The following is a 12,680-nucleotide window of genomic DNA, read 5'->3' as shown; positions in this document are numbered from 1 at the left end:
AATCCTTGAATATTAGTTTTGGGAAAATTGCACCATTGGTCTGCAACTTATCATTTTGTAGAAAATTAGTCTTAAACATTTTTAAATGAGTAAGTTAGCTTCACACATTTTATTATAGTCGCACAATCAATATTCAGTGGCATGAACCATTTAAATCTCTATTAAATCGTTGAAAGTCTCTCATGTCAAATTTTATAAAACAAGAATTTGATGCAAATCGATGAATATCAACCATAAACTACTGTAGAATCTATTGTTTCGTTAACCCTTCGATAGCATATCTTGTTATGTCAAGATTTTGATTATTTTTGTAATAAACCGATTAATAGTTTGGAAAAATTGCACCATTAGTCGCAAGTTATTGCTGCAACAGCAAATAAGTCCACAATCATTGACAAATTATAATAAGTTGATCTTAACCTTTCATTACAATTTCACAATTCATCCTTATCAACTATAATCATTTCAAATATGAATTGAGATGTCGCTTTACTCTTCCATGTCTAATTTTACGAAACACGACGACGCTATCGAACTTTAATCCGTGTCTAGAAATAAAAAATTACTACGAAATTTGGTGTTTGTTAAACCTTTGATAACATATCTTGTTATGATCTGCTTTTGATTATTTTTCTAATTATTATATTAATTTTTTATTATAAGTTTAAATTAATGATTAATTTATAAGAAAAATTACATTCCCGCCCTCACCACGTGGGCTCTGGGAAAAGGATAACCAGTGAACATGAAAACCATTTAAAGCCATAGATATATTTTTGCTTATTAAAAATTATGGCCTATGTGCTTTTCTTAACCGTACAGAGAAAAGGACACAAACCATATAAAGGTGCAACTATCTTCCTTGGAATTTTGATTATTTTTATGGACATTAATATACTCTTTTTGAAAAAGAAAATTGTCGCATCATAAAATGTGAGGTGGATACAAAATTTCATGTTTGATTTTAAGAATGCTGGAGAATTTTCCTTCCACGCTCCAACCACATCTCCATCGACACACATCTTGTAATAAAGTTAATGTTGTCCATACGCTCACATGGAGTGGGTGTGATTCCGCCCTGCCTCCGCCCACCCTGCCCCTCCATGGATGATATTCGAGTTTGACATCACTTTTGTCCATAGCAAAAGTGAATATATAGGGGATGAAAGAAGATTTTTCATCTTTGTACTTGGTTTTACATTCTTGCTATATCATGAATAAATATGAGTTTAATTTATTTTACATCATGAATTTCAAATGCTCTTGCAATCAAGAAATTTTCTAAATAGACTAAAGGCTCGTTTGAGCCCCTTTAATTTCAAAAAAGTGATGTATGGAATAATGATTGATGTTGAAATGTGTGGCTAAAACAAAGGAAGTTTTTTAAATTTATAGGTAATATTATTTTAATGAAGAATGTATGGTTGAAAATGAGTACTGTAAAAAAATAATGTGGTAGAATGATTGACAAACAAAGACTAAATGGTGACTGTTATCCCTTAGAAGAGCTATCAAATAAAAAGAATGTAACCTCTTCCTTGACCATTAAAGAAGAGAAGGTAGGGAAGTAAGCACCATTCTCGCAAAAGTTTTCGTCTTTAGTGTCCCACACCTTACTTGTTAAAGGACTCATCAAAATAGAAGTGATTTTCATAGAAATGCAAATTTCATAAAGATTTGACTTTTAATATTTAGAAAAAATCCGTTTAACAAATTTATAAATGATTTATATATAAGAATAATTGTAGGTCATGAAGTGTGTGAATAATAATGAATCGTACTTGTAAATGTATAATTGAAATTAATGTTTGATTTTAACTTAATTTATAAATTATCTATAAATTTATATCGAAACGACAGTCGTAGTTTGTACATGATATAATATTTTAAAAATTAAGAAAAACCTAAAGAACGAATTACTTCTCAAATCATTTAAACCCTCAAGAAGATTTAGTTGTCAATGTTTTTGCGGAACAATATCGTAGTTGAATAAAATCTTCAAATATTTAATAGATGGGTTTCGTTTATATGACGACAAACTGAATTTGGATTACTCTTCAACTCGCGTATCTTATCATTTGATATACTCATATTCTACTATATAAGATAAATTTCTTAAAAATAGAATAGAGAGAGAGAGAGAGAGAGAGTCATCACCATATACCAAGGCGACTCTATGCTTCTCCAAAAGGCCATTGCCTTCTAACCCTCTTTAGACTTCAATTGGCCGCCCCTAGTGCAGTATTGTGACCCTTTGTAATTTTGTTACCATCCACCCCTGTCCCACCCAGCCATATAGACCACCCCACTATGCCCACTCTAAGAATTGTGACCTTTCTTCTTTTGTTACCACCCGCACTCTTCTTTCATGTGGCTGCATGTAAATACGAATAATATTATTTCACACCACTGATCTCACGATATCAATTTAGATGACACTAAGTGATATAAAATAAAAGACAAAATTAAATCAGTCATCTAATTTTACCTTTCATTAAACATTTACCATAGTAGTTAGTACATCATAAAATAATGTTGCAGTACCAATGATAAAGTAAAAGTATTTTGTTTCGGATAATTCTATTTGAACATGGCCGATAATTTTGTTTGAACACGGGGCCTAATTGGCGCCCCTTCAAGCAGGTGGCCCTATCTGTCCAACATTTTTCTTTTGTTTCTTCTTGACAAATCTTTTCCGTCGAGGAAAGGATTCAGAAAATCTTTTATCGTCGAATTTGAATTTTCTTCTGGTACTTCTTTCCTGGATAATCCACCCCATCTTTATAATATATTTTGACTATAGGGATTCCCATGCGCCACTTCTCATGCAAAGACTGTCCCTGAATTCCCAACCCACCCTACCCCTACCCCTACGCTATCCCTACCCCTACCCCACTCCCATCTTCAATACAGCTTGATTCATTTCATCTCACCGTTCACCTTTTCCTTTGCCCACTGGTTCCAACCCACAATTAATAATAAATGATCTTATGTTAATTAATGCTAATTAATATACTTTATACTAGCATGTAGAAGTGGAGCCTCTATATTTTACAATAAACCCACAAGTACAGAAAAAATTTAACAGAATTTATACCGACAATGACGTGGCAAAATGTAAGTGGACTGTTTATTTCTTTTCCCATCTTCCAATGATGTCGTACCATGTATTGTCTGTAAAGTTTTTCAATCAAAAAATTTTGTACTTGTATCTAATAAACAAAGTTTTGCAGCTGGTCTTATATATATGCCTGTGCCAGCATGTTATCTGCCTGATACCTAGATCGAGTGGCAACGAAAACATGTTTATTAGAACGGAACTCTTGTCATCTAATGGCTTCCTATTCAAACAATCTTCTATTATCCATATTATTTTTTTAGGAAAATATCATTTTTTTTTTTGTAGAAAAGCAAAAAGATTACTTTTATTTTGAGGATATATTCAAAAAAAAAATAAAAAAAAAAATTGTACATTTCAAGCACTTGATGTTTAATAAATCTTGTTGCATATATATCTTTAATCCTATATGTTATTATATAAAGACGTTATAAACTTTCTCATTACAAAATAAGAACAACTCACATACATAGAACTAAACAGTCGATATTTTCATCATTTATTTTCAGAAAATGTACGATAATGAAACATTATATTCTTCGAAGATAAAAAACAATGTATTAATACGAATGACTTCTATTTTTTTGTTGACCATCTCGATTGCAATGAGTTAAATATTTTCTCCAATTAATCAATGAAAAAAATATATCATTCATAAAAAGTGAAAATATTGAGTATATGGGATAGGTGGTCAACATTTTGTTTAGAAAGTCCAAGTAGCATGGTTGCAACTAATCTAGGGAAGTTTCATCTAGCCTAGGTTTTGTCAAATACATAATTATGTTAGTTTTGATTAACAATTAATCACCACTTTCCCATATTGATTCAAGAAAAATTAATATTTTATTTGTACGTGTCACTACAAGAAAACACTTTAGCTCCAAAAATATTTCCCAATTAGATATTTTACAACCAAATTCTATATTATTGTATTGTCAAGCAAATGGACAAAGCCCTCACTTTGTGGCATTGCCATATAAGAAAATTGGATAATAAAATTAGTACAAGTGGGTGGTTTTATCGACATCTTCAAATGGCTCCTCTTGACACAAAATGCACATAGTTAAAGAAGAGACGTGTTTGAAGTTATTAGTTCATTGTACTATCCACATTTGACAATTATGTAGAAGTGGAGATTAAATTAGCACAATTGGTGATTTGTTGACATTTAGAATGGTAGATTAGATTTGTCAAAGATATATGAAAGAGTATGTACGTATTATTATTAGTCTAACTTATGCACGAAATATGTAAATTTTTATGTTACAACGATTGGACTGATTCAGGTCAAAAATTATTTTACTTTAAATATATGACTCTGAATTAGGAAGATATGTGCATGTATCTGTGTTTGTATGTACACATTATGAGCTTGTTTGAGAGTGATTTTAAGAATTGATTTTTTGACCATTAGAAGAAAAGTGGGGTCCACCTGTGAGAGAAGAAGTCAAATATGACGCTGAAATAGTAAAATAACGGTCAAAAAATCAATTTTTTGGGTGAAAAAATCGGGCCCAAACAGGCCCTATGTACCTCTTTGCATGTATATATATCTATAATTATACAAGAGATGAATATGTATGTATGTATGTATGTATCTAATGAAGACATTACCCACTTAGGATGTTGCAATATATACATTAAGATATATATATATATATATATATATATATATCACACGGCACTCTACTATTTGTTAATTTAAAATACAATCAACTTTTTATTAATTTTTTTTCTTCATATCATATTACGTAATTCACTACGTACATTTTTTATGTACAAATAACAAAATTTTACCCACTTATGATGTCATAAATTAATGGTTCAAAATCTGAGGGAGGGGTTTTGGGCACTCGCGATATATGGATAGAGAAACAGAGTCCCAACATTTCTATATATAACTCCCCAATACTCTCAACATATTTCAACACAAAAATTAAGTTTACAAGAAAATTTAAGAAAGAAATTTCTTTCTTTTCTTTCTCTAAGACTAGCAGTAATCCATGGCGACGTCTGTCGATAACCGGCAGTATAGTCGTCTTTCTTTTAAGCCCACTCTGGCGGCTGGCCAGAACCACCACCGGTCCGACTCTCCCGTCCGCGGCTGCAATTTCCCGTCCAATTCTGGTGCTGAATTCAAGAAAATTAATGGTAGCACTGTATTTGATTATTCTTCCAGTGAAGAAGATGATGATGACGAAAATGAATATGTAAATGCAATCAAGAAAGCAAAGTCGGAGCTGGAACCATCTGTGGATTCAAGAGACGAAGGCACTGCGGATAATTGGGTTGAGCGCAACCCCTCCATGGTTCGACTCACCGGAAAACACCCCTTTAACGCCGAGGCGCCACTGACCCGCCTCATGCACCATGGATTCATTACGCCTGTTCCACTTCACTATGTGCGAAACCATGGCTATGTCCCTAAAGCAAGATGGGATGAATGGACAGTTGAAGTCACTGGGCTCGTTAAACGCCCAATGAAATTCACAATGCAACAACTGGTCGACGAATTTCCCAGCCGAGAATTTCCAGTGACTCTCGTTTGCGCCGGAAATCGCAGAAAAGAACAAAATATGGTGAAACAGAGCATCGGTTTCAACTGGGGTGCAGCCGGAATATCCACCTCCGTCTGGCGCGGGGTGCCACTGCACGCCATTTTGAAGCGGTGCGGTATTTACAGCCGGAAAAAGGGTGGTCTGAATGTCTGCTTCGAAGGGGCAGAGGATTTGCCCGGAGGCGGAGGATCAAAATACGGCACCAGCATCAAGAAGGAATTCGCCATGGATCCGTCGAGGGATATTATTCTAGCTTACATGCAGAACGGCGAACAATTGGCTCCGGATCATGGATTTCCGGTGAGAATGATAATTCCTGGATTCATCGGTGGAAGAATGGTGAAATGGCTTAAAAGAATCATCGTCACTACAGAGGAATCAAACAATTATTATCATTACAAGGATAATAGGGTTCTTCCTTCCCATGTTGATGCCGAACTAGCTAATGCTGAAGGTACGTCTAAGTTGTGCACAATGTGAACCATGCTATTTGTACAATTTTTTTGACAAATTATTTGACAGATGTTGAGATGGCATACACCTCAGCCTGTTTTGTCCATTGGCTCATCGATCCAATTTGCTAGAAAAACTTCTCGCTTAAAATAAGCTCTTTTCTCGATTCCCTCCAAAAATGCCCCACCCGTAGGTTCCTTTATCGTTGGCCCCGGAGCAGATTTCCCTCCCGGTACAGATCAAGAACCCAGGCCAACCGCACAATTCCTTGCTTCTTAACTTAAATAAGGCTAAAGGAAGGGTAATGTAGAAATGATTGAAAAACTCAGCATTTGTCAAAATATCTCTGTACAAGTAGCTTAATTTATTTTTATGTCCGTACCAGTTGCTCATTTTAATTTTGTACAGCATGGTGGTACAAGCCTGATTACATAATCAACGAGTTAAACATAAACTCAGTGATCACAACACCGTGTCACGAAGAGATTCTGCCTATCAACTCGTGGACAACTCAGAGGCCTTACACGTTGAGAGGCTACGCTTATTCTGGTGAGTGGCTGCCTTCTGCTAAATTTTATTAAATTTTAATTATGTAACAATAAATAATTTTTTTTTTTTCCGAATAATCTGTCTTAAATGTGTTAAAAAAAAAAAAAAACTAATTTTGCGTAAAAAAAGTCTGTAATTTGTTCGAAAATGCGTGCTAACTACTCTCTCTTAATAAATAATTGATTAAATTGGAAATATTAGCAATGAGGACAAGAATTGACTACAATATTATAGTTCCAGCATCTTGGGTTTCGTCATTAAGTACGCCACGGAATATTACACATCAAAACCCCCTAATGACCATATTGTAATGTGGACCCATTCAAAAAAAAAGAAAAAAAGAATCAACCTAAGACCAACTTTAATTATTTTACTCGATTATAATCATCAACTTTTAGATTCATAGTCACGCAAGGGTCCGTGTTCGATGAGTAAGTACATGTCATATCATCGACGGCGTGTCAAAATTTTATGTGTCAAGCTTCTAATAGAAAATGAATTTGATCTGTACATTAGAGTTGTTGACGATGTTTTTATCGATGCACGAAGATTAATGTTCAATAGTTTAAGATTTTAGACGAACAAATTATGTTATTGACTGTATATCACGTGTTGTGACATGAATAGGTGGTGGGAAGAAAGTGACGAGGGTGGAGGTGACCATGGACGGAGGAGAGACGTGGCAGATTGCGACCTTAGACCACACGGAGAAGCCGAACAAGTACGGCAAATACTGGTGCTGGTGCTTCTGGTCACTGGAGGTGGAAGTGCTGGATTTGCTTAGTGCCAAAGAAATTGCAGTTCGGGCCTGGGATGAAACCCTCAATACTCAGCCCGAAAAACTCATTTGGAATGTCATGGTAAGCTCATTTACCCCTACCTATGGCATAATTTGCTTGGTTTATGACACAGTCAAATTTAAAATACTCAGCCCGAAAAACTCATTTGGAATGTCATGGTAAGCTCATTTACCCCTACCTATGGCATAATTTGCTTGGTTTATGACACAGTCAAATTTAAGTCACTTATATTTTATTTTAAGCTAGGAGAAGATTTTAAAATATGGTTTGTTTGGTAGTGATTATGAGAATTGATTTTTTGATCGTTATAATGAAAAGTAGGTTCCACCTGTGAGTGAAGAAGTAAAAAATGACTGCTGAAATAGTAAAATAATGGTTAAAAAATTAATTTTTTTGAATGAACAATTGCTATCAAACGGGGGCTATGTAACATTTTCTACTTAAAATCATGGACATTTGGGAAAATAACTTTTATAACACACTTATTTTGACAAAGATGTAAGACTTATTTTAAACCAACTTACCTATTTATTTTAAGCGTGAAAAATATAGACAAAAATTTCATTACTGACCACGTGCTGGCACGTGCCAATATTCTCTGTTTATGGTTTTTATGGTGGGGGGTCCAAAATTGAACTGCCATACCATAAAATACAAAAACTCTACATTCAAGTACAATTATGGCCACATTGCGAAATTTTGAACACGTGAATATCACATGATGATCACGTAAGTTAATATTTATTTTTAGAAATAATTTTTGTTTTTTTGGGTAAAAAGTAACTATGAAATTGATAATTGAAAAATAAGTCTCTCAAAATAAATTTGTGAAATTGTGCAGGGGATGATGAATAATTGTTGGTTCCGAGTAAAAACCAGTGTTTGCAAACCACACAAAGGAGAGATTGGAATCGTCTTCGAGCACCCAACTCAACCCGGGAACCAGTCCGGTGGATGGATGGCTAAGGAGAGGCATTTGGGGAAATCCTCCGAAGCAAATCAAGCACTAAAGAAGAGTATTTCATCTCCTTTCATGAACACTACTTCAAAAATGTATTCAATGTCCGAGGTTAAGAAGCACAACTCGCCCGACTCCACGTGGATCATCGTCCACGGCCACGTCTACGACTGCACTCGCTTTCTCAAGGATCACCCGGGTGGGACCGACAGTATTCTCATCAATGCTGGCGCGGACTGCACGGAAGAATTTGATGCCATCCATTCTGATAAGGCGAAGAAACTTTTGGAAGACTATAGGATTGGTGAATTGATAACTACTGGTTATACCTCAGATTCTAGTGCTTCATCTCCTAATAATTCAGTTCACGGCCCCTCAGGTGGCGGTCTGTCCTTAGCCCCCATCAAGGAAATTGCGACGGTGAGAAGCGTTGCCCTAGTTCCACGAGAGAAGATTCCATGCAAACTTGTTTCCAAGACGTCGATTTCCCAAGATGTTCGAGTTTTTCGATTTGCATTGCCTGCTGAAGATCAGGTTCTGGGATTACCTGTCGGGAAGCACATATTTTTGTGTGCTACAATCGACGATAAGCTTTGTATGCGAGCATATACGCCAACAAGTGGAGTCGACACAGTCGGGTATTTCGAGCTAGTCGTGAAGATTTACTTCAAGGGGATTCATCCCAAATTTCCAAATGGTGGGCTTATGTCACAGCATTTGGATTCACTAAAAATTGGATCATTCTTGGATGTGAAGGGTCCTTTAGGTCACATTGAATACACAGGAAATGGCAACTTTTTGGTGCATGGCAGACACAAGGTTGCCAAGAAACTAGCCATGCTCGCTGGAGGAACTGGGATTACTCCAATTTATCAAGTTATGCAGGCTATTTTGAAGGATCCTGAGGATGAAACCGAAATGTTTGTAGTGTATGCTAATCGCACCGAAGATGATATTCTACTTAAAGATGAATTAGACGAATGGGCTGAGAAATATCCCGACAGGGTCGAAGTGTGGTACGTCGTCCAAGAATCTATTAAAGAAAACTGGAAGTATAGTTTGGGTTTCATCACGGAGAGCATTCTCCGAGAACACATCCCGGAAGCATCGGAAACCACGCTTGCAATGGCCTGCGGCCCACCTCCGATGATTCAGTTCGCCATTAATCCCAATTTGGAGAAGATGGGCTATGATATAAAGGATTCTTTGTTGGTGTTCTAGAGTGACACTTAAAGCGTTAAGAACAGCTTGAAGATTCGATAGATAGAATAATAAATTTGTAAATATATTATATGTGTAATTTCTCCCCGTGTATTTTTCTTCACTTCTACTCCTTTTCCTTTTTCATTTTTTCTGTTTTATTTTATTTATTTTGTACCACCATTTATAAAGCCGGGTGCAAAGATAGGCCAGCTCGGGCTTTTTTCTAATTTATTTGTTTTTTTATCAGAAAAGTCATGCATCCTGAATACATGATAAATCTATGAAGAAATTAGGGTGCGGTTGATTTGCCATTTTCGGGCCATTTTTCGTTTTCTGTTTTCGAAAACGCTGAAAACACATTTGGTCCGTCGTTTTTGAAAACGCATTTTCGAAAACGAGTTAAAATTTATAATTAAAAACGCAAAACGACTTTTTATCATATCAAAGTTGTGAATATTGTGAACTGTGAGATTGAAAATGAATTTAGGGAAAAAAAAATGAGTACTAGAAAATAGGGACCAAACATGGACTATATATATGTAAATTCTATTTTTTTAAAAATTTTGATTATATATTTTAAATGATCTATACAAGTATTCATTAGTCCTTAAGTTTTTTATAGAATGAAAGTTGAGGATATATATATATATATATATATACACACACACTATTAGAATAAAAAATAGACAAAAAGTTCTATTTGGATATTCAATATATATATATATATATATATATATATATATATATATATATATATTGAATATCCAAATAGAACTTTTTGTCTATTTTTTATTCTAATAGTGTGTGTGTATATATATATATATATATATCCTCAACTTTCATTCTATAAAAAACTTAAGGACTAATGAATACTTGTATAGATCATTTAAAATATATAATCAAAATTTTTAAAAAAATAGAATTTACATATATATAGTCCATGTTTGGTCCCTATTTTCTAGTACTCATTTTTTTTTTCCCTAAATTCATTTTCAATCTCACAGTTCACAATATTCACAACTTTTATCAACTATACATTTCATCAATTTTTTTTTTAATCAAAATATACTAAAAATTTGATTTCTAGCTAAACCAGATAGGGGATATAATTTCTCTAACCACTTGCATAGTTGCATTTATCCATAAAATTGTGAAAAAAATCCAAATTATTGTTCAAAAAAGTAGAGCAACACAAACTCTATTTGCCACTTGCAGTTACCCATAAAATTTCAAGATTTGTCACTCCCCTAAGAGACAAACATACAAGTTCTCCAAATCCATCATTTTCTAAAGAAATTGCCGTCAAATGAATGGTCCAAGGATAAAAAAGGAAAATAATATGTGTGATCGAGCCGAGTGGCAAATTTCTGAATCAATATATAGAGAGAAAATAGTGAGTCTCACAAAATGTATGAATAAAAAATTAATAAAAATTATGAAGGTATGATTAAAACTATTATTCGATTTTAACTGAATTTAAAAATCAAATTATATATATATATATATATATACACTAATGGGATTTTGTTTCTTAAAAGTGGGGCCAAGTTAGTCCAACTCTTCAAAAAAACTATTGGCTGCTGTGAGTGTCGAAGGGCAGCCATCTCCGCCAGCTGCCACGGCCTAATTTCTTGTATTTTAATAGCGTTGAAAGGCCATCGAAACTTGTCTCCGCAGCACAACATCCTTTGACCCCTATCCCTTTTGCCTCTTCTGTGTATCTTTTGTACAAAATATCTGTGTGTCTTTTGTACAAAATCGTAAAAATATATATTGACTTTTTTAGGGTTTATACTTTTTAATCATACCAATCTGTTAAATCATGTTGTTCAAAGTTCATCTCCTACGAGTTAAAGTCGATTTATAGAAAGGTGTCGTCTGTATTTTCTTTATATTTTATCTCCAAAATGACGTTTCTATGCAAATTGAATTTATTTTACCTATTGACATCTTTAATACCACGTTAATTAACATCCGATTTAAGCCATCAAGAAAAAACGCTGCATGAATTTATTTAAATTTTGTCTTCAACATAAAATAATTATCTTGGTTAATCAAATGATATGTGATTGTGCTGGTTGTTACTGATTAAGAAATGTAAATTGCAACGTACTACGGCGTAATGAGAGTATGGAAAATTTACGAATTACTCATTATAAAACTGAGAATATCGTGAAAAAATCAACTTGTGAACGAATGCAAAATTGAAAATGGCATTGAATTGGTATATTATTTAAAATATTTTGATTTTGATTAGTTCAAAAATTATGTAAGATAAGTAATGAAGTTAACAGGAAAACGTAAAAAAAAAAATTGTATTAATTTATAAACTGGTCAAATTATCTTAAAAAACTAAAATATAAAAATGCAATTGTCATGTTGACAAGCAGATTCCACTTGAAAAATAAAATATGTTGCAGTTATTCAAGCAATATAATTATTTCCGGAAAAAATCGAATACCATGTTCGTTATTTGGGGGTTTATTATTATTATTATTTTAATTAATATAATAAACGAATAATTAATATTTAATTAAAAGTGGCTGTCCAAACCACTTGGAATGGCTCCTAATAAATTGGGTTTGGAAGAATTCACGATGTACTGTCTTAAAAAGCAAAGTCCAAATTGATCTGTGCTGTCTTTTTCCAATATGGCTGAGGGTTTTTATATGAATAATTAATCCAGTTGCATATTTTAATTTAACTAGTAACTATCAAATTGTCGAAGCATGTAGCATTAAAATATTATGAATAATATTAGTCTTGAAAATAAGTTCGAGATTATATTATTGTTATACATAGCTTCGATAATGAGTTGTGTTTGGGATGTTAACATATATAGACATATTTGGGGTCTGTTCGGTAGTGATTATGAGAATTAATTTTTTGATTGTTAGAGAGAAAAGTGGGTTCTATTTGTGAATAAAGAAGTAAAAAATGACGATTGAAATAGTAAAATAACGGTCAAATAATTGATTTTTTGTAGTGAAAAATTGTTACCAACCGACAGCAAAGTGTTTTAATCTGTCTAAATTTGTGGA

At 33.7% G+C, this 12,680-nt stretch overlaps 1 protein-coding gene across 1 annotated transcript; it reads left to right on the top strand.

Annotated features, from left to right (window-relative positions):
* Positions 1–5,040: 5,040 nt before the first annotated feature.
* Positions 5,041–9,907, top strand: LOC111389106 (nitrate reductase [NADH] 2-like). The gene is made up of 4 exons (XM_023013960.1): positions 5,041–6,130; positions 6,538–6,678; positions 7,306–7,538; positions 8,320–9,907. The coding sequence occupies exons 1-4, from the start codon at positions 5,122–5,124 to the stop codon at positions 9,655–9,657; spliced, it is 2,721 nt and encodes a 906-aa protein (XP_022869728.1). The 5' UTR covers positions 5,041–5,121; the 3' UTR covers positions 9,658–9,907.
* Positions 9,908–12,680: the final 2,773 nt, after the last annotated feature.

This window comes from Olea europaea, unplaced genomic scaffold, assembly GCF_002742605.1.
Source record: "Olea europaea var. sylvestris unplaced genomic scaffold, O_europaea_v1 scaffold563, whole genome shotgun sequence".
Classification (NCBI taxonomy): Eukaryota; Viridiplantae; Streptophyta; class Magnoliopsida; order Lamiales; family Oleaceae; genus Olea; species Olea europaea.
This window is presented reverse-complemented; position numbering and strand designations above follow the sequence as displayed.

Bases quoted from the DNA above. Each gene is read 5' to 3' on its own strand.
- LOC111389106 (XM_023013960.1), top strand. From the start codon at position 5,122: ATGGCGACGTCTGTCGATAACCGGCAGTATAGTCGTCTTTCTTTTAAG. The intron at 6,131-6,537 runs GTACGTCTAAGT...AATTTTGTACAG, and splicing joins CGAACTAGCTAATGCTGAAG to CATGGTGGTACAAGCCTGAT. The intron at 7,539-8,319 runs GTAAGCTCATTT...GAAATTGTGCAG, and splicing joins AACTCATTTGGAATGTCATG to GGGATGATGAATAATTGTTG.